General features: G+C 39.4%; 1 protein-coding gene and 1 pseudogene across 1 annotated transcript; both read left to right on the top strand.

Annotated features, from left to right (window-relative positions):
* The first annotated feature begins 271 nt into the window (after positions 1-271).
* Positions 272-1,385, top strand: LOC127456173 (cholesterol 25-hydroxylase-like protein 1, member 2; annotated as a pseudogene).
* A 5,883-nt stretch (positions 1,386-7,268) lies between these two features.
* On the top strand, positions 7,269-15,936 carry LOC127456226 (tetraspanin-3). The gene is made up of 7 exons (XM_051724613.1): positions 7,269-7,470; positions 9,413-9,604; positions 9,906-9,980; positions 10,256-10,357; positions 11,151-11,303; positions 11,388-11,471; positions 14,917-15,936. The coding sequence occupies exons 1-7, from the start codon at positions 7,405-7,407 to the stop codon at positions 15,007-15,009; spliced, it is 765 nt and encodes a 254-aa protein (XP_051580573.1). The 5' UTR covers positions 7,269-7,404; the 3' UTR covers positions 15,010-15,936.
* The last annotated feature ends 2,946 nt before the right edge of the window (positions 15,937-18,882 follow it).

Genomic DNA, 18,882 nt, shown 5'->3' with positions numbered 1-18,882 from the left:
TGCGTTATGGAGTGGAATGACAACTGGACATGCCCTGTCATGTTCAAGAACTGAGCAATAAATCCATTTTAAATATTTCGCAATATATTTAAAAACCTACATCGTACATAACACCTCAGACACAAAAGGGACGAGGGTATCAATATTTCACTACAAAGTCATTAGATACGAGGTACCTGAGCTACTTGAAACACCCAATACAGAGCTAAAGTATTCTCTTAGTGTTTCATTTGCTGCTATATAAGAATAGAAGTTTACATATATATTGAAAATGACACCAATGTATGTGTTTGAAATGGTCTGGGAGAGCTACCAGGAAAGAGACTCCGTTTTGCAGCCTGTGTGGGACTACCTGCGGCTCAACCACTATGACACTCTTCGATCGCCTCTCTTTCCTGTGATTCTGACCGTGGCATCATACTTTATTCTTTGCCTACCCTACCTAGTCTGCGACATCATGAGAGAGAGGTGGCCAGCTATACACCGTACAAGATCCAGCCTGGCAAGATGCCCACAACTGCAATGCTCCTACACTGCAGTGGAGTTACCCTCTATAATCATATCATTCTAGTGATCCCAGCTGCAGTAGCTCAGTGGATGTAGAGACCTCCCAATCCCCTGCCTGAACGAGCACCTACGTTACTAGAACTTCTAGGTGGAGTGGCTGGAACCCTGCACCTCTTCGACTTTCTAAGTACTTCATTTGGCACTTTTTGCATCACAGGATCCGCTGGCTGTATGTCACTTTCCATGCCATTCACCACAATTACTCTGCCCCCTTTGCTCTGGCCACAAAGTGCCTTGGGGTATGAGAGTTGGTCACAGTGGGTTTCTGGACCACACTCAACCCAGTTTTACTGAGGTGTCATCTGCTCACCACCTGGATGTTCATGGTGGTCCATGTGTATGTATCAGTGGAGGACCATTGTGGATATGATTTCCCCTGGTCCACATCCTGTCTGATCCCATTTGGTGTTTACGGAGGTCCGAGCAAGCATGATGTCCACCACCAAAAACCAAATAACAACTTCACACCCCATTTTAGTCACTGGGATAAACTGTTTGGGACTCATGCTGATTTTAGTTATGTTAAAACTGAGTCATGAAACAGCATGCATGCAGCTGTGCTTTAAATATTGCACGTTTGATCTTTAAACTACATACTGCTGTACTTTAATCAACCCCACTTCATGGTACAGGATGTATGGATATTTTTCAAATTATAAAACCATGTGGAAAAATGTGAGAAGGGAAAAACCCACAACTCTAGTGTGTAACAGGAAGAAGCTTTGTGGTTGTGTGAACTACAAATCCTGTAGATTGCACTGCACTTATGTCAATGCCTAATGTAGATTTTTCTGTCTGTTGTTACATATAATGTTACAAGTGGAAATTTCAATATTTAAACCTGTTTAACAATTCCAGTGTGTTGTTTATGTCATGGGACAGTTGGCCATGCATACCTACAGTCTTTTGAACTATAACTTTGTGTTATGCATGTACCACCATAGAAATCAATCAAATCAAATCACTTTATTGTCACACAATTCTTGGGTGCAGTTCCGATCAACATAGCAGTCGTGACAGTGATGAGACATATACCAATTTACAATAACATCAAATTAACACAGTACAATTTAAATGTCTGATATACACATAATTACACTCAACAATATACAAATAATAGCATACACTGTACAGTATACAATACGCACTATATAGATACACATTATTCAGTAAAAATAAAAAATAAAAATATATAAAAAAGTATATATAGTAGTATATATAGAATGTACAGTATTGTACTGTATTGACATTCAGGCTGTCGGTTGATAGTCAGTTGTTAAGAGAGAATATAATATAATAATAATATAATTTATGACAGTCCGGTGTGAGATATAAGAGTAAGGGTAATAAAGTGCAGTGCTGATGTATTTTGATCGTGGGAGATCAAGAGTTCAGAAGTCTGATTGCTTGGGGGAAGAAGCTGTTATGGAGTTGGCTGGTGCGGGTCCTGATGCTGCGATACCGCCTGCCTGATGGTAGCAGTGAGAACAGCACATGGCTCGGGTGGCTGGAGTCTCTGATGATCCTCCGAGCTTTTTTCACACACCGCCTTGAATATATTTCCTGGAGGGAGGGAAGCTCACCTCCGATGATGTGTCTGGCAGTTCGCACCACCCTTTGCAGGGCTTTGCGGTTGTGGGCGGTGCTATTGCCGTACCAGGCGGAGATGCAGCCAGTCAGGATGCTCTCTACAGTGCAGGTGTAGAACCGTGTGAGGATGTGGCGGTTCATTCCAAACTTCCTCAGCCGTCTCAGGAAGAAGAGGCGCTGATGAGCCTTCTTCACAACAACTTCAGTGTGGATGGACCATGTGAGTTCCTCAGTGATGTGGACACCCAGGAACTTGAAGCTGCTGACTCTCTCCACTGGTGCTCCATTGATGGTGATGGGACTGTGTTCTCTGTCTTTTCTTCTGAAGTCCACCACAAGCTCCTTTGTCTTACTGACATTGAGGGAGAGGTTGTGCTCCTGACACCAGTGTGTCAGAGTCTGCACCTCCTCTCTGTAGGCTATTTCATCATTGTCAGTGATCAGACCTACCACCGTCGTGTCATCAGCAAACTTAATGATGGCATTGGAGCTATGTGTTGCCACACAGTCATGTGTGTACAGGGAATACAGTAGTGGGCTGAGAACACAGCCCTGTGGGGCTCCAGTGTTGAGGGTCAGTGATGAGGAGATGTTGCTGCCTATTCTAACCACCTGGCGTCTGCTTGACAGGAAGTCCAGGATCCAGCTGCTTCCTGTCTAGTGAACCAGTGATTATGCACGTCAATTCACTAACAGCAGGTGTAAGGAGATCACTTTGTTAATTTTCTTTTGTGTAACAATCTTGCACACACGTTTGGCATGAGTGTTTGTATCATAAATTTGTATCCCAAATTGGATATTGAGACATTAAAACAGGCTAAAAGTGGAGGAAAGTAAAGCATGATCAATATCGACCATGAGATCTGAAACACTTCTGAAAAGCATCAAAAAATAAATAAATAAAAAAGACAATCCACATACCACTAGATGAGTTAAAGTGTCTGTTTCAAAACCTAGTGAGCTTCCTTCGGAGACAGCATTTTGAGCCATTATAGGCACACTTCAGACGTGAAGTCTGTTCTAAAAGGTAGGTATCTTAATTAGATAGATAGATATTTCATTTTGGCCAAATTCTGGAGAAGGATATAGCTACAGGCAGAGCTCCAAAATGGAGTGGGATCTCCAAACTGCCAGCAAAGATATATGGAGCCCAAACTGTGTGTAGAAGTGACACCCCTTTTGATGTGGGCGCAGCTCTCTTTTGGAGATCCTGTCCCCATTTGGAGATCTTCGGCCTGCAGCTATACATACTTGGAACTCTAAGGTAGCATCGTAAGTATCAGGGGTTGGCAACCTTTTTGACATGGAGTGCCATTTTTTATCTTCCTGGTCAATGGCTGTGCCATAAATATTTCTTATATTATGTCATACATTTTTCAAAATCACACAGAGGGGTAATCATAGCACGCAAGTCACAGCGAGAAAGTAGCAGTCTATTTTATTTATATGAAGTTTTTCGCACCTGCATTCCAATTTACATCTTGATGTAATCCTTCCTCATGCAGTGTGTTTTCATCAGCTGAATGGGAGTCTAAACACTATTAAAGTGTTACCAGACTTGCGCTGCGTGTGCAAGCCATTCGCGCATCACAAGCCGATCAACTATTTAGCCCTTTTCGGTGAATCGCACCTGCAAAATCCTAAAACTTTATTACCAGATTTAATTTCTATTTTGAATAGACTATAGACTAGATTTTTGAACCCACGTGGGTTTATGTTTTCTCTTTTAATCATTTAATGCAATTTTGAGTGTGACTATGGTTTAAGGAGGGTGTACCTGTATGCAAAATCTCAATGATTAAGAGGTGTTTTCCTTATTGCATCATTGTTCTGAAAGCAAAAAGAAACAAATAAATCGTGGGATGTAGGCTGTCATCCGCGCAGCCTGACCAAAACAAAGCGGGCGCGTTTACTCATGCTATTCGTCGAACCTGAAGCGCTGCCACCTCGTGATGCGCAAATGGCTTGCACACGCTGCACGAGTCTGTTGGGTATACTGCAGTCTCGACATATTTTAACTTTTGTTTAGCCTCCCATTCAGCTCGTGAAAACACGCTGCGTGATCATGAGGAAGGATTACATCAAGTAAGATGTAGATTGGAATGCAGGTGCAGAATTTCATATGAATAAAATAGTTTACTCCTCTCTCGCCATTGCTGGTACCAATGATTACCCCTCCGCGTGTCATAGTTTGCCGACCCCTGGTATGTATCCTTCCCTGTGTAGGCGATCCCAGAATGCACCGTGATGAGCTCGCAGAAAAATAAATTCAAGATGGCAGATGAAGCATGAGAAATTTTTATTATAAATATACTATACAAATACATGCAGTACTGAAAAGTATCGTTAACATTTTTTAATATCATTGAAAACTGACGTTTTACCCAAAATGTGTGTGTACTATGCATATTTTTATGCTCATTAGAGTATCGCATTGTTCCTTTCGTGTCACCTCTATTGAAAACATTTGCTAGTTGAGTGTTCCGTGTGCTGCATGAGAAGCTCTATTTGAATAATGCGCGGAGCTGCCGCCTATGATGAGCGTTCCAAATCACTCTCTTATGAGGCATCATTTCTGTAAGGAGGTTGCCGTAAAAGACAGCTGCTTTTGTATGCAGGAGACAGCAACGCAGCTCACTAAGTTTTGGAACAGACCCATAGTTTCAACAAACACCTACAAATATGTTTTACCAAATACAATTCAACAAAACCAACAAAAGTTTAAAACGTCTCTGCAGTAACAAAATAATTTTTAAAAATAAAATACGACTACTACTAACATCATTAATAACTGATGGAACTTAAACCTAGTGAGCTACATTCATAGACAGCATTTTAGTGAGTCAAAGTAGTCCTGTCCTACAATGGCCAGAAATGCTAAGTAGGCGGCTCACTAGGTTTGAGAAGTATAAAGCTGCCAGAGACCCTAGTCTCGCATAGCCTGACTTCCACAGCAAAGGTCTGGGGTCTATCGTAGCTAACATTGGCAAAGAACCGCCCACTTTGGCAGGAAAAGCCATCTGAAAAGATAACTGACATGTAAAGTGACCAGTCACAGCCGGGGTTGTCATTACGTGGTGTTTAGGGGCGGGGTTATCGGAGACGGCTCCAATAACCCAATAATATATAAATAATATATTAAAAAATTTACCATAATAAAAGATTGGCATGTAAAAATAAATAAATAAATAATATTTATAGTCTCCGCAAACGATTGCACAGAAAACACGTGGGAAAACGGAGAAAAATGTGTAGCGATTGTAAGTACAGCACAGAACCCCATTACAGAATATTTCACAGACATAACTAAGTAAACAAAACAGAATATATAGCTCTGCTAATGGATATCCGCTTTACTTTCAAGTATGTGCCTCAAACCAAACACTGAATATCTTTAATAGTTACCAACTTGCGACTAACCTGGCAAACTTGGGCAAATTCTGTGAATATTTAGTCCTCAAAAGCGCTCACTGTATCAACACAGAACCTTGTGAACTCGACTCGTGCTTCCACTCGGACCAGCGCAAACTAAGCTCTCGGAAATCCTGTAGAAGTCAGCCAATCAGATTTGGTCTGACTGGACTGAGAAAGCGTTTCCAAATTTGTGTGCTATCCACCTTTTTCCTGAAGGCGGAAGTGTTGCACGATTGGACTGTTTTCAATTTCCGGTCTCCGGTGTTTTCACTCGCATCGGCGTATATTCTTAGCGGGTAATGTAATGTTTAAGGTATTACATTTGTAAAAATTGTCAAAAAAACATCCCGATACTTCACAGAGTCAAGATGACAATTTTTTATAGACAGTGCCTCACCTGAGTCTGTGTAAATGACATGAAGAGATGCTCAGAGGTTAGTTATGTTGATATCATTATATTATTAATTATAGAGTTATGACAGCCAACAACTGCACAGGTTGAGCCTGAAATTCATTTTTACTCCAAGTAAAACTTAAATGTTTGTTGTTCTCTTCTGGATCGCTCCTTTTGGCAGTTTTTACTTGGCGTCTCAAGACCAGAAATAGAAAACAGGCCATTAGAATCATCATGGCGCCGCCCAGTGGTTGGTCAGGAAAACTGTGGATAAGCGTCAGACAGTACACAGACACTGGGCGTGCTGTCTGGGGCTGAGACTACAGCGTAGAGGTCTGCACGGCCTTAAAATGAAACCCGACCCGTACACAAGACCGTGTGGTCCGACCCTACCTGCCCGAATGATACCGTGAGATTATAAGACTGAACCCGCTCACTGTCTTTATAATTTCTTCTCCTAGCAAATTCTGTTGCAATAGGCTATATTTATGTAAGCATATAGGCAACATTCGTAACAGTATTGAAACAGTAAACATACAGTTTAAACAAATGCACGGCAGCCTCTCAGTACACTAAAGCAGAATGGGAAAAAAGCATTGATTTGCCGTTTATGCGCTGAAACTTTGCTTGGTGCAGAACAATCTGGAAAAATATATGAAACAATGCAACAGTTCCCTCTTGTTTAGAACGTTGAATCTTTGTGACACCTGCGCTAAAAAAAACAATTTAGAAGCAGTACAAATAATGAAACAGTGCGCAGATGTCTCGACATGCGTTTGTTTGAAGTTCTTTTTTAACTTGACAGTGTTTAAACAGTGCCGGTCCTGTGCGAGACGCTGAAGAAACAGCGAGACACGGCGCAACAGTCAAAGACATTCGTCCAGCATGTGTTTACTTAGGAAAACAATGGGAAAACAGAACAGACGCTTGCAAACACACGTTCGGTGTGAACAGCCCCTAACTCGTCCGTTTGCGCATGCGTGAGAGCGCGTGAACGAAACAAGTTTGGTAGGCCTGTTTATTTTTGGTAGGACCCCACCCGAACCCGAAGTCCTACTTGAAAAACTGACCCGAACCCCGCTGGGTTCTCGGGTTGCGTTGCAGACCTCTATTACAGACACTCTTACCGTGTGTGGAACTATCCCCACATAGCGAGGGGGAGCTAGACGTAAGCTCCACCCATTTGCTCTGCAGTGAGCACCACTTGCTCCCTTTTGGAGTTGGTCCAGCCCCTTCTATAGTACCCCGCCCTCTTTTGTGTACCGCCCCCGTACATGCAGTAATCGTGCGCGTCTGCTGTGCTCTGTGGTGGCGCTGTTCGTGGATCAGACTCACACAAACACAGCAGTGGTATGGCAGCCTGGAAACGGGCAGCCATTTTATAATCCGCAGCCTGTCTGTTACATTTACAATTTTAAACGGCTTTATTCCAACTTCTAATGATGGGTCAGTGTGGGATCACGTCGTCTAAGACCGTCTTGGTGTTTCTGAATCTGATATTCTGGGTAAGATTTAGGTGTTTAAGGCAGAATTTGGGAGTGCGTCAGTGTTGTCAGATGGATGGACACAGTCAGGTGACGAGCAGCTGCATTATTATTACTAAACTCTGTCCTTTATACTTCTTAAGCATTTCTAAAATAGAGATGTTAAATAATCCACACTTTTAAATGGTCATATGTTGATTATATTTTTATGGTTTGTTATTAAGCAGTTGCACAATTTATGCGCATTGCAAGGTTTTTTTGTATTTGTTTATTTGTTTTATATGCGCTGCTGTGCTTAAATTGGCCAGTCATTTCCGTTTGTTTCCTATAGCCGCAGAATAGGTCGGTATAAATGAGTTAGGGGTGAATGCATTCTTGGCTTATTAAAGGTAGACGCAACGCATACGCAAACGTTCTTTTAAACGTGACACGCCGTCTAAAAACGCATTCGGTGCGTGTTTGAAAAACAGCGCAGACACACGCAAAAACACGTTCTGATTTTATATTGAAAAAAAATCAAACACTTAAGCCACTACGAAAATCACCAAACAGCTTGACATAGTGCTCATTGTCCATGACGTTGGCTTTTGACAGAACTGGGGCAAAGTTTTTAGAATATTAGACTTAAGTTGAGCAATGGAATCTCTAGAAATAGCCTACTACTCCACAAATCAGCTTGCCTTTCTTGTGCATTTGATTAATCTCTTTGATCTGTGAAGTTTAAAGTCTCCTGTTGAGAGAGAGAGATCGTATTACACTTCTTCACTATTCTTTTTATAGGAGTTAGGCTTATTTATTAAAGGGATAGTTCATCATGTACGCACCCTCATGCCATCCCAGTTTGTATGACTTTCTTCTGCTGAACACAAAGATTTTAAGAATATTTTAGCTCTGTAGGTCCATACATTGCAAGTGAATGGTGGCCAGAACTTTAAAGGACCAAAAAGCATATAAAGGCAGCATAAAAGTAATCCAAATTACTTAAATATTTAAATCCATATCTTTAGAAGTGATATGATAGGTGTGGGTGAGAAACAGAACAATATTTAAGTCTTTTTTGACTATAAATCTCATGTTTCACTTTCACATTATTCTTTTGTTTTTGGCAATTCACATTCGTTTTGCATATCGCCACCTACTGGGCAGAGAGGAGAATTTATAGTAAAGAGAGTACTTAAGTAGTGATTTGTTTCTCACCCACACCTATCATATCACTTCTGAAGACATGGATGTAACCACTGGAATCTTATGGAACACTTCTATATTGCCTTTATGTGCTTTTTGGACCTTCAGAGTTCTGGTTACCATTCACTTGCATTGTATGGACCTAAAGAGCTGAGATATTCTTCTAAAAATCTTAGTTTGTGTTGAGCAGAAGAAAGTCATACACATCTGGGATGGCATGAGGGTGAGTAAATGATGAGAGAATTTAAATTTTTGGGTGAACTATCCCTTTAAATCTCCAGTTCATAATATAAAAACCAGTTGCACAACATTCAGGGGGTCTAACAGTAGGTGGTGTTGCAAAGAAAAGGGGGAAACTATAAGTAGAATCTTCTGAAACAAATCTCCCCAAATGCCAAAATGAATATCCTTTCTGTGTTGTGACCTTTTAGTGTTGGCTTATCAGTTAACATTTCCAAACTTTAAATACCTTTCACGATGGTCTTTCTTAGTGCTCTGTGTGTTGTTAATTATACTGACAAAGTGTTTATTTCTTTTGAAAGCCAACATTAATTTGTTAATTTGTGTCCTAATACTTACTGAAAATCATTTGCTTTGATGCTAATGTCTTCATTTGATTTGGGTTTTTGGTAAATTGACGGCATCAAATCAATCCAATAACTGAATTAGGATCATATTTCACTCTCATAATGATATTGACATAACTCTTTACTCCTGGCATGGAATCGCAGCATTTTATCTTTTTGAATAACTGACCCTGTCCATTTGCTCCTCATAGGCGGCTGCCGGCATCCTGTGCTATGTTGGAGCCTACGTGTTTATCACGTATGATGACTATGACCATTTCTTTGAGGATGTGTACACCTTGATACCAGCTGTTGTCATTATCGCTGTTGGTGCGCTCTTGTTTATTATTGGACTCATTGGATGCTGTGCCACTATTCGAGAGAGCCGCTGCGGTCTTGCCACGGTTAGTGAACTATTAGATTACTGACTTGTCGTATACGGTGTTTCCCTTAAGGATGGTTTGAAATGAGACACAAGTTATGGTTAATTTACAAGCAGTGGTTAAAGGTGGAGTGTGTAATTATTTTGATGTTAATTAATATACTTGAATTCTGGGGGGAGTGTTCAAGAAACCTGTTTGAAAACAGTCATTATTTTTGCCATTCCGTTTGGTGGCACTGAAATAACACACTTCATCTTTTATAAACAATGTTTAGCATTATGTCTATGCTGACAGCACTTGTTCTTGCATTCCTCTTTCACAGTTTGTCATCATTCTTATGTTGGTGTTTGTGACTGAGGTGGTAGTGGTGGTGCTTGGCTATATTTACAGAGCGAAGGTAAGTTGTGCATTTAAAGAATGTCAATATTTGCTAAATGAGGAGTGACTGCATCTCTTTTCTTTTATATAAAAGCGGCTTTCACTTAGTGAAACCTTTCAATTGCATTGAAAGGTGAACAATGCATTCATTTTGTAATGTAATACCTGTCCCTCATTGTACTCAGACTGCACTGATTATATAGCAATGTTGTCTGTGGCATATAGACTACAAAAATGCATCTCCTTCAACATAAAGAAAAGGGATTTTGTGATTAAGGGTGAATTTGTTTCTAGGTGGAAGATGAGGTCAATCATTCCATCCAGAAAGTGTATAATGAATACAATGGCACCAACACAGATGCTCCCAGCCGTGCTATTGACTATGTGCAGAGACAGGTGAGACTGGTTAATGAGGTGAATTTACTTAAGAAACATTCATGAGTTTATAAATTGATGGATTTGTCTCGTATAGAAAAAAACAGTAAAATCTAAGCATGGGATTTATCAATTCTTGTTCTGATTTCATCAGATCTGTTAATGATTCCTTAAGTAATTTTGAGGAAAAAAGAATTGACAATATTAAGAAAACAATTCTTATTGCATTCACTGCCCATGGAAATTATGAGATTATTTTAGATTTCAACAGCAGAGTAATAACTAATAACAAGAAATAAAGTAAATCCACATTTTGGATTTAGTTTTTCTTTGCGGCATGGCATATATGCTATATACTACAAAAAGGTTTACACGGTTTATTAATGGCAAGAAACAATGAATCACCCGCTTGAAAGTTGATTGTTGATTTACGTGCACATCCGACAGTAAATAAGATGCATGCTGATCATCATGTCAGTGGCTCCGTTGCTTGTAGTGAATACTTTTTTGTTGGCCATGTCAACACTAATACATTTTTGGTTGAAAACACACTGATTTTTCTACGTTTCCTGCATATCCACACTGAAAAAAGCAAAAAGGCTCACTAGTACTGCATACTCTGGGGAAAATAATGATGTTAGGAAATGGAAATTGAGTTTTCAACTAAAGTGTATTAGTGTGGACATGGCCATAGTGCTCCGTCTGCATCTGCGGAAGAATGCAGACATTCCAGAACTGTTATCGTAACCGAATGTCATAAATCCTTCCCAACCCTAGTAAAATTCTCATATTGCCCACTGTACTCTATGTAAAGCTCCATTGCTGCGGAATAGCCAACTACTCTGACTGGAAGAATACGCGTTGGTTCAAGGAGTCTCGGAACAACAGTGTACCGCAGAGCTGTTGCAAACCCAACGTGAGCAACTGCACTGGCTCCCTCTCCCGCCCTGGAGACCTTTACCCTGAGGTGAGACGTTGTGTGTGGTTGTGAGTTTCCTATGAAGCGAAGAAAGCCTGCATGTGACATTAATCTTATATTGAATCTTTTTAGGGATGTGAAGCCCTGGTTGTGAAGAAACTGAAAGAGATTATGATGTACGTCATCTGGGCTGCGCTTACATTTGCTGCAATTCAGGTATGCTAACTGTTCTGATGCATTTAAGACTAGTGGTCGACCGATATATTGCTGAGGCCGATATTCTGACATTTTAATTATCGGCATCGGCAGATAAACTTTCCTGTTTTGCTGATTTTTTTAAATTTTTTATTTATTTTTTATTGAGGGCGCAGAAAATCACCTGCTTGCATGTGAAGCGACTGAGACATGTAAACGACCCTTCATGGTTCATTTTGTTGTTTCGTGCATCGTGTTACTACAATAATAGACTGGTGTGCAACACAGTGTCATTTAAACAGTCTGAATATCAGAGCTGCGGCAGAAGCATTTGAGCTCATAATGTTAAAGTGCTTGCATGTTTCATTCTCCCTTTCTCTCCTCAACAGTTCCCTGTAAATTTTAACTGTCTTGTCTAATGATAAAAAGGCAAATATAAAACTAATCATATACCATCCGCAAATATGCAGATACCTCATTTAAACAGATGTAATAAACCAATCTCACAACTTGAGCAGATCCAGCATCCTGTGGAACGCTCATTTACCTCTAAAGCACGTATTCTATCAACCTGTCTTCAGCAGTTCCCTGTCACTTTTAACTTTCTTTTCTAATGATAAAAGGCAAATATCAATAAAACTGCTATTATATACCATTTGCAAATATGCAGATATCTTGTTTAAACAGATCTAATTCACGAACCTCACAAAAATCCAGCGTTTTCTTCCTTCCGAGTGCTCCTATAATATCTTCCTCTGAAGCGCGTGTTCTATCAGCCAGAATCAAAATTTCAGGCTCAAAAGTTCCTCTGTTTCACAAATCATGATGGTCAGTGGTCACAATCCAAGCAGGCAATCCAGGCCGTTTAAACTGTCAGAAGATTACTGCTGCTCGCTGGATCCGCATGAGTGTGTGAGTGCAACCAAAGTCATTCTAACAAGTCAGTCCACTGTGAGGCTATTTCCAGTCATGACAGTGCAGCTCCCATTTACTTGAATGGGGAAAGACTCAAATCTCCAAAACGGTTGGTCAAGATTACGATCAAAGAACATATTTCAAATCAGCAGTAAAATCTGACAACACTGGTATCATAAATGGTGCTTCTTTACCTCAGATTACGCTAAAAAACGAAATTTTCACAGCTTTTATAGCTAATGAGTTGATTGACAGATGTACCTAAAGTCTGTATCTAAAAGGTGAATGGCTTTTTACCTGTAAGGTGGGAATTCCTGTCTGCATCTGTTGAACGTTGGGCATGAGAGCTTCTTGGTTGAGCGTTCCAATTTCTCCCATTCATGTTAATAGAAGTGGCCCATCTCTGCTAAATAGACTCTTGTGCAACTTCAAGGTAAAAGCACTTCATGTGTGCTATAAGTAAATGTCTTATTCACTATGCACAGTATGTACAATTGGTTTGATTCTGTATTTTTGAGTAAATGCAAAATTGCCAATGTGGACATGCCATCCATGGTTGCTGGACTACTGTGTGTACTGTTATTTCCTTCTTCCTAATATATTAATTTCTTCATGTGCAAATAAATGATTAAAATTTGATGACTAAACAGAAATTAGAAGAAACTGCTATCTACCATTTAAAATACAATATTTTTTTAGATTCTTTTTTACAAAGTTTTGTGTGAAATTGAGTAAATATAGTGCTAAATAAGAGTTAAAAAAATTTTTTTTTAGCAATTTTGTTTATTTACTATATTAAATTGTGTGATATATCGGCATTATATCAGCTTATTGGCCACCTTGCTCTCTGTATATCGGCATCGGCTATTAAAAAACCCATATCCGCCGACCACTATTTAAGACATTGGTTCTTATTCACTAATTAGTTTAAATTGCATGCCTTCTAACACACTTAGTTGGGCTTCTGTTTAATGTCTGGTGTAATAGCATTGGGAGACCACAAGAGGGTGATATAACATTACTGAAGCTGGTCGGAAGGCACAGCTATCACAACATAGGAAGGGTATTTTAGAGCTCCTTGCACAGGACACATACAAACGTTACGAAGGTTTTTGTATTTCAAGAATGAAAGTGACGTGGATGAATTTGTAGGTTAGTGTATGAAAATGGTTTAACTGCGCAAACTAAACGATTAGGAATGAATGCAATTTCTCTGTATGAATCTTTGAAGAGTTTTCATTCAAGCTGCTAAAAAAAGACATACTTGTAACTGAAAATACATTGTGTAGGCTATATGAAAGATGCATATACACAATATATCATCCATTGATGGCTCGAGTAAATAATATTTGTCCTTTGATAATGATTTGGGTTGAATTCAATGGAGAACTATTTTTGCTCTGTGGTGCTGTAGAATTTTGAGCAGCCTCTAGAGACTGCGATTCCACGCTTTGTATGTACCTTCATAGAAAATAATTGTTTCGAATTTTAGAATGCGCCATGTCGTCTGCCAGACACGTCCGGTGTACGACCCCCTTTAATTTACCCGCTTACACTTTACCAAAGTTGTGTTGAAAAATATGTTTGAAAAGACAGAGACTATTGTGCAATGGGTAGCCCTATTTATATATATATATAAAAAAAAAAAAAAAAAAACGATATACTGTATATCAATAATCATCTGGAAAATCTTCCAATTATCGATGCGTGAAAAAGGCATCAATCCCAAGCCTTACTGTCAATTTATCTTATACAAAAAGTTAAATCAATGTCTTTTAGAAGTAAAAAATAAATCCCTCTTGAGCTAGACTGTCTGGTTCTTACTCTTTAATGCAGGTAGTACAGTTACTTCAGCATTATTAGTCATTGAGACACTTCGAGACTGCAAATCAAAAAGGCTTACACAGCGGCAGTCTCTCCCCATAAGCAGAGCTCTGGCACTAAAGCATTTAGGGAGTGTCAGACCATGCCTTTATAGGCCTGTAGCGGCTGAATCACTGACTTTGACATTTATACAGTTCCAAATACCCCCTGGGGTGTAAAGGCAAATAAAATTATGTGTTGGCAAGCCTGGCGCATGCCCGTGACTTTCAGATGGTAACTGACTCAGCCTGTCTGAATGAACAAGACAAGAAATGGGGCAGTAGGTTAGGTTGTTCTTGGCAAACATGCATGAATTAAAGCAGCTGTTCTGCTGGGCTGTTTGATTTGTTTTTACTGTAGTCTAGCTTTGTGTCTGAACTTTCAGAACACATTTGTTGAATGAGCTAGTGTGATGAACTTTAACAGAATCTACTTTAAGTTAGTTTGCAAAAATGTATGGGGCGGTGGGCACAAAAATCTTGTCATGGTCCTATGAATTCAACTAACTGCCCTAACTACCAGCCAAAATTTTTTTCTCATGGCAGTAATTAAATTATAGAGGAAGCAGCCTTCTCTCTATATATTAGCATAGACAACTGGAAAATAACTGTTTTTCCTCTAGATGCAGCCTTCTATCCATAAATTGTCATAGTCAACTGGAAAATAACTCTGCAACTCTTTCCTCTAGATGCTGGGAATGTTGTGTGCCTGTGTGGTGCTGTGTCGCAGAAGCCGGGATCCAGCCTATGAGCTACTCATCACTGGAGGAACGTATGCATGAAAAAACATACCAGACAGACTCCCTCTTTTCATTCACACACACTGGGCTCAGGGTTCTGTTGGTGTGAGGTGGCACACTGGAAACGCCCTCATTTATCCCTCTTTCTACATGTTACACAGGGTTTGCTCAATGCACTGGTGATGGGTGAAGCAAATTGCATCCTATTTATTTAGATACTTCACATATTACAAATCCGTTTTAATTTAATTATGATTTTTATTTCTCAAAGGTGTCGGGCCAAACTGCAAAATGGTGAACAACCAATTGTTAATCCCATTGAGGAGACTTTAACACACAAATAACTAAACATTTTCTCTCTGTCATATGGAGTTTTTGAAAGAGCATTTTTGCTTGAATGGCAAAGATATGCCATTATTGTGTGGAATAATATTTGGAATGTATGCTTTCCTCATTTGTTAGTTTGCACTATGTGTACGGTTTAGTTATATATTAAAAATACCAAAATGACTCTTGTAAATGGCTGGCGAAATATGTTTAGAGAGGATCCACACGTGGTACGGCTGTCTTTGATGTCACCCATCACCAGTCTGCTGCTCAGGGAAAGTGGCAGTGTGAGAGACAGATCTGGATTGACACACTACAATCAGGGTCCAATTAGACGGCTAAAGTGAACTATGTTCAAAATGGGGTTCACATTGGTTTACATGTAAAGTGTAAAGATGTTTTGGGGTATAGTCTACATGCACTACCTACCATTTACTGATCTTTACCCCCCCCCCTTTTTCCATTGCTTAAAGTGTGAACATTACTATTCTAGGAATATGTAGAATTAACAGTTAGTTTGGATAGGTATTTAGAACAGGGTCATTAATGTATTATTTTAAATGAATGTAAATAGTTAAGAAGGGAAAAATTATGAAAATAAGATTGTAATTTCGATCTTAAAATAAATGTTTCATAAGTTGACACCTGTTTAATTGTGTTTCATTTCACTGTAATCGTTTTGGGCAGTCTGTTTTAGATTTAGAAACTTGCGTGCATGATTAATGATGTAAAAAATAATAAATAATCAAGCCCCCTGACCATCCTTATGGAATTTTCCTACCAATGGAGCAATTCAGGCTTGAAGTACCACCTTCATGTTGTGCGAATCGCAGTCAGCGCATCTACAAGTGTACAAGTGCCTGCTCTCATGCACTTGATGAGAGCAGGCAGCAACAACAATATGAGTGAAGGAGCCTCACAACAGGACACGTGTTGTGTTCAAAGACAGCTGGACGGAGCACAACTCTGAATGCAGGGTTCTCAAGATGTCCTAAAAATGCAGTGTTTATAGCACAAGACACTGAAAACCAGCGACGCAACCACAGTGAGACACTCCAAAAGTCGCTCTCTTTGGAAGTTTGCTACTGACCAATCAGTGTTTTGTTTTCAAGCACGCTTTGAAATACCGTGTCGCAGAAGTTCACGGATTCACGCGCACAGCAGCGGCAGATAACCATATTAAAGCATAGTGCCATGCAGCTTGACTTAAACAAACGCTTAACTCGTCTGCTGAAACTACGGAATGTCTATGAATTACTGGATTTATTATATACCTAATCATTATTATATATTGAGTTATCTTTATTTGGGTGTCTCTCTCAGCAAATACTGATGCGATTAATCTCGTAATTTTATATTAATATATATATATATATATATGTAATCGATTGACGGCCATTGTAGAAACTTTTAACTTCAAAGCCACAACTCCCAAACTGGGATATGCGCACCCCTGGGGGTACACGAATAATATTCTGAGATTTACCGTTCTTTTAATTTCATCACAGTCTAAAGTACAGTCAAACCCAGTTCATGTATTTCTCACTGGCAAAAATAATTGTGTGTGCCCATAATGGTTGTTTCATAAAGGTCAGATAAATATGCAATCAAATAACTGTATCTTTTGCCGTTAAAAAAATGCATCCACTCATGCGTCGTGCATCACACAAGTATCTTTTTTTCAGAAAACAAAAATCAAGTATCTTTTTTAACCAGTCCAGCACACTGCTAGGTGACGTAGCTTAGTGGTTGCAAGTAAAATTGATACTTAACTGTTTTACCAGACTCGCACATGTCAGTCGTCCACGATTTTAGTTTCTTTTTTTTTTTTTTTGCAGTTTAAAACATAATTTGTATTTAAGTTTAGATGCATAGGGAGTTTTGATTCTGATGGTATAAGTTCATAAGCTTTGACGGGTGTGAGACATCTGGTGGCCAAATAATTTTCCACTTTCACACGCAGTAATTTTCACTCACATTTGCTTGCACGCTAGAGACCTGTTTTTACATTGTTGCATGATGTTTTTAAATAAGCACCTTGAGCTGACCACGCAACTGCACAGATACTTACCAGAAATGCTCGAAGTCTGCCAGCAATGACGTACCTGCAGTGATGCGCAATTTCAGGCACAGAATCGACCCCTATTCTTGCATACCGCGACGCGATGAAGGGGGAGTTTTCAAGTTATGCAGTTATATCATATCTAGCATACCCATCACAATCAGTAAGCCTTTTATTCAATATGTACAAATATAACATGTTTAGTATAAGGGAGTTGTTTTACAAAGATAATTGTGTTAAATATACATATTTTCAAAATACCTTATGTGAAAGTTATCTATGCGTTAGAGAGGGGGTACGCTAAAGATGTTGAATATTTGGAGGGGCACGTCACTGTTAAAAGTTTGGGAACCACTGCTTTAAAGCAAGACTGCAACATGATTGTTCCCAATAATATAACAGCTTGCAGTGGTACTATACTCCCATTCATTATCCCACTCTCGAGAAATTCTATAGTGCACAGATCATTCACACAGTCACGGATGTTCAAAGATGCATTGTCTGGGGGCTTTTTTTCACTCAGGCGGAGCTAAACACTTTATAGTGTGGAACAGGGTCAAAGTTCAGTCCATTCCCAGGGAGGGGGATGCATATCCATCTGCTTGAGGTTTCAGTCATGCTAAGTAACATACCTTCACTTATTATTTAGAGGGGAAAGTTAGATTGCTGTGTTCTTGGAACCTTTTATAATACAGGGATAAAATAACAGCTGTGGGCTTTAAAATTATATTGTTTATAGATAGTTGAAACACAACCTGTTAAAAGAATTAATGTATTTGTGGTCTCCACATGCACGTTATAGATACTTAGTATAATGAAGAATGTGAAGGACCTGAAACAGGATGTTCGAAATGAGAAATATGAAACAAGATCTCGATAAAGTATTAGCTTAGTATTGCCATGCCAGGTGTCTGTGCTTGCTGGCTGTACAAGGACATCAAGGCCCGTAATCACAAAAAATCTTAAGGCTAAGAGTAGCTCCTAACGTGGAAATTTAGGAGCAGCTCTTAAAAATTAGGGGCGTGTCACTCATAATTTTAGGACTCTATGAGTAATCCATTAAGCATTTTAACGCTAAATGTAACTCCTAAACCCACAACAGATTAGAAGTCCTCCTGAGGACTTCTAACTCCAGTGACTCACAAACGATAGCTGCTGTTGTCAATCCACATTAAAAACAATATATTAGACTATTATTATGACATTTACTCTTTAAAAAGGTATTGACTTCAGTCGATGTATTTTAATAATATATTATAATGTTGACATTGATCTTTTAAAAAGGTATCGCCTGAATCACAAGGGTGTTCTATTTCCTTACCTTCCAGACCTCCGGAGGCAGTACTGAAAGCACTGGTGGAGTTTTTATACCTTTGTAAACATACACCCCGAAGCCCTGGTTGCCAAGGTTTAATGAGTGCATGATCATCGTTTGTTTCTCGCTGGACGTGAAACTTACGTGTGTCGTTAACGAGCGCTGGATTTATACTCATTGGATTGCTTTTTAGGTGAGTATTGAAGTTAGT

Source organism: Myxocyprinus asiaticus, chromosome 18 (assembly GCF_019703515.2).
Source record: "Myxocyprinus asiaticus isolate MX2 ecotype Aquarium Trade chromosome 18, UBuf_Myxa_2, whole genome shotgun sequence".
In the NCBI taxonomy this organism is placed as follows: domain Eukaryota; kingdom Metazoa; phylum Chordata; class Actinopteri; order Cypriniformes; family Catostomidae; genus Myxocyprinus; species Myxocyprinus asiaticus.
The sequence above is the reverse complement of the archived record's forward strand: the minus strand, read 5'-3'. Positions and strand labels throughout refer to the sequence as shown.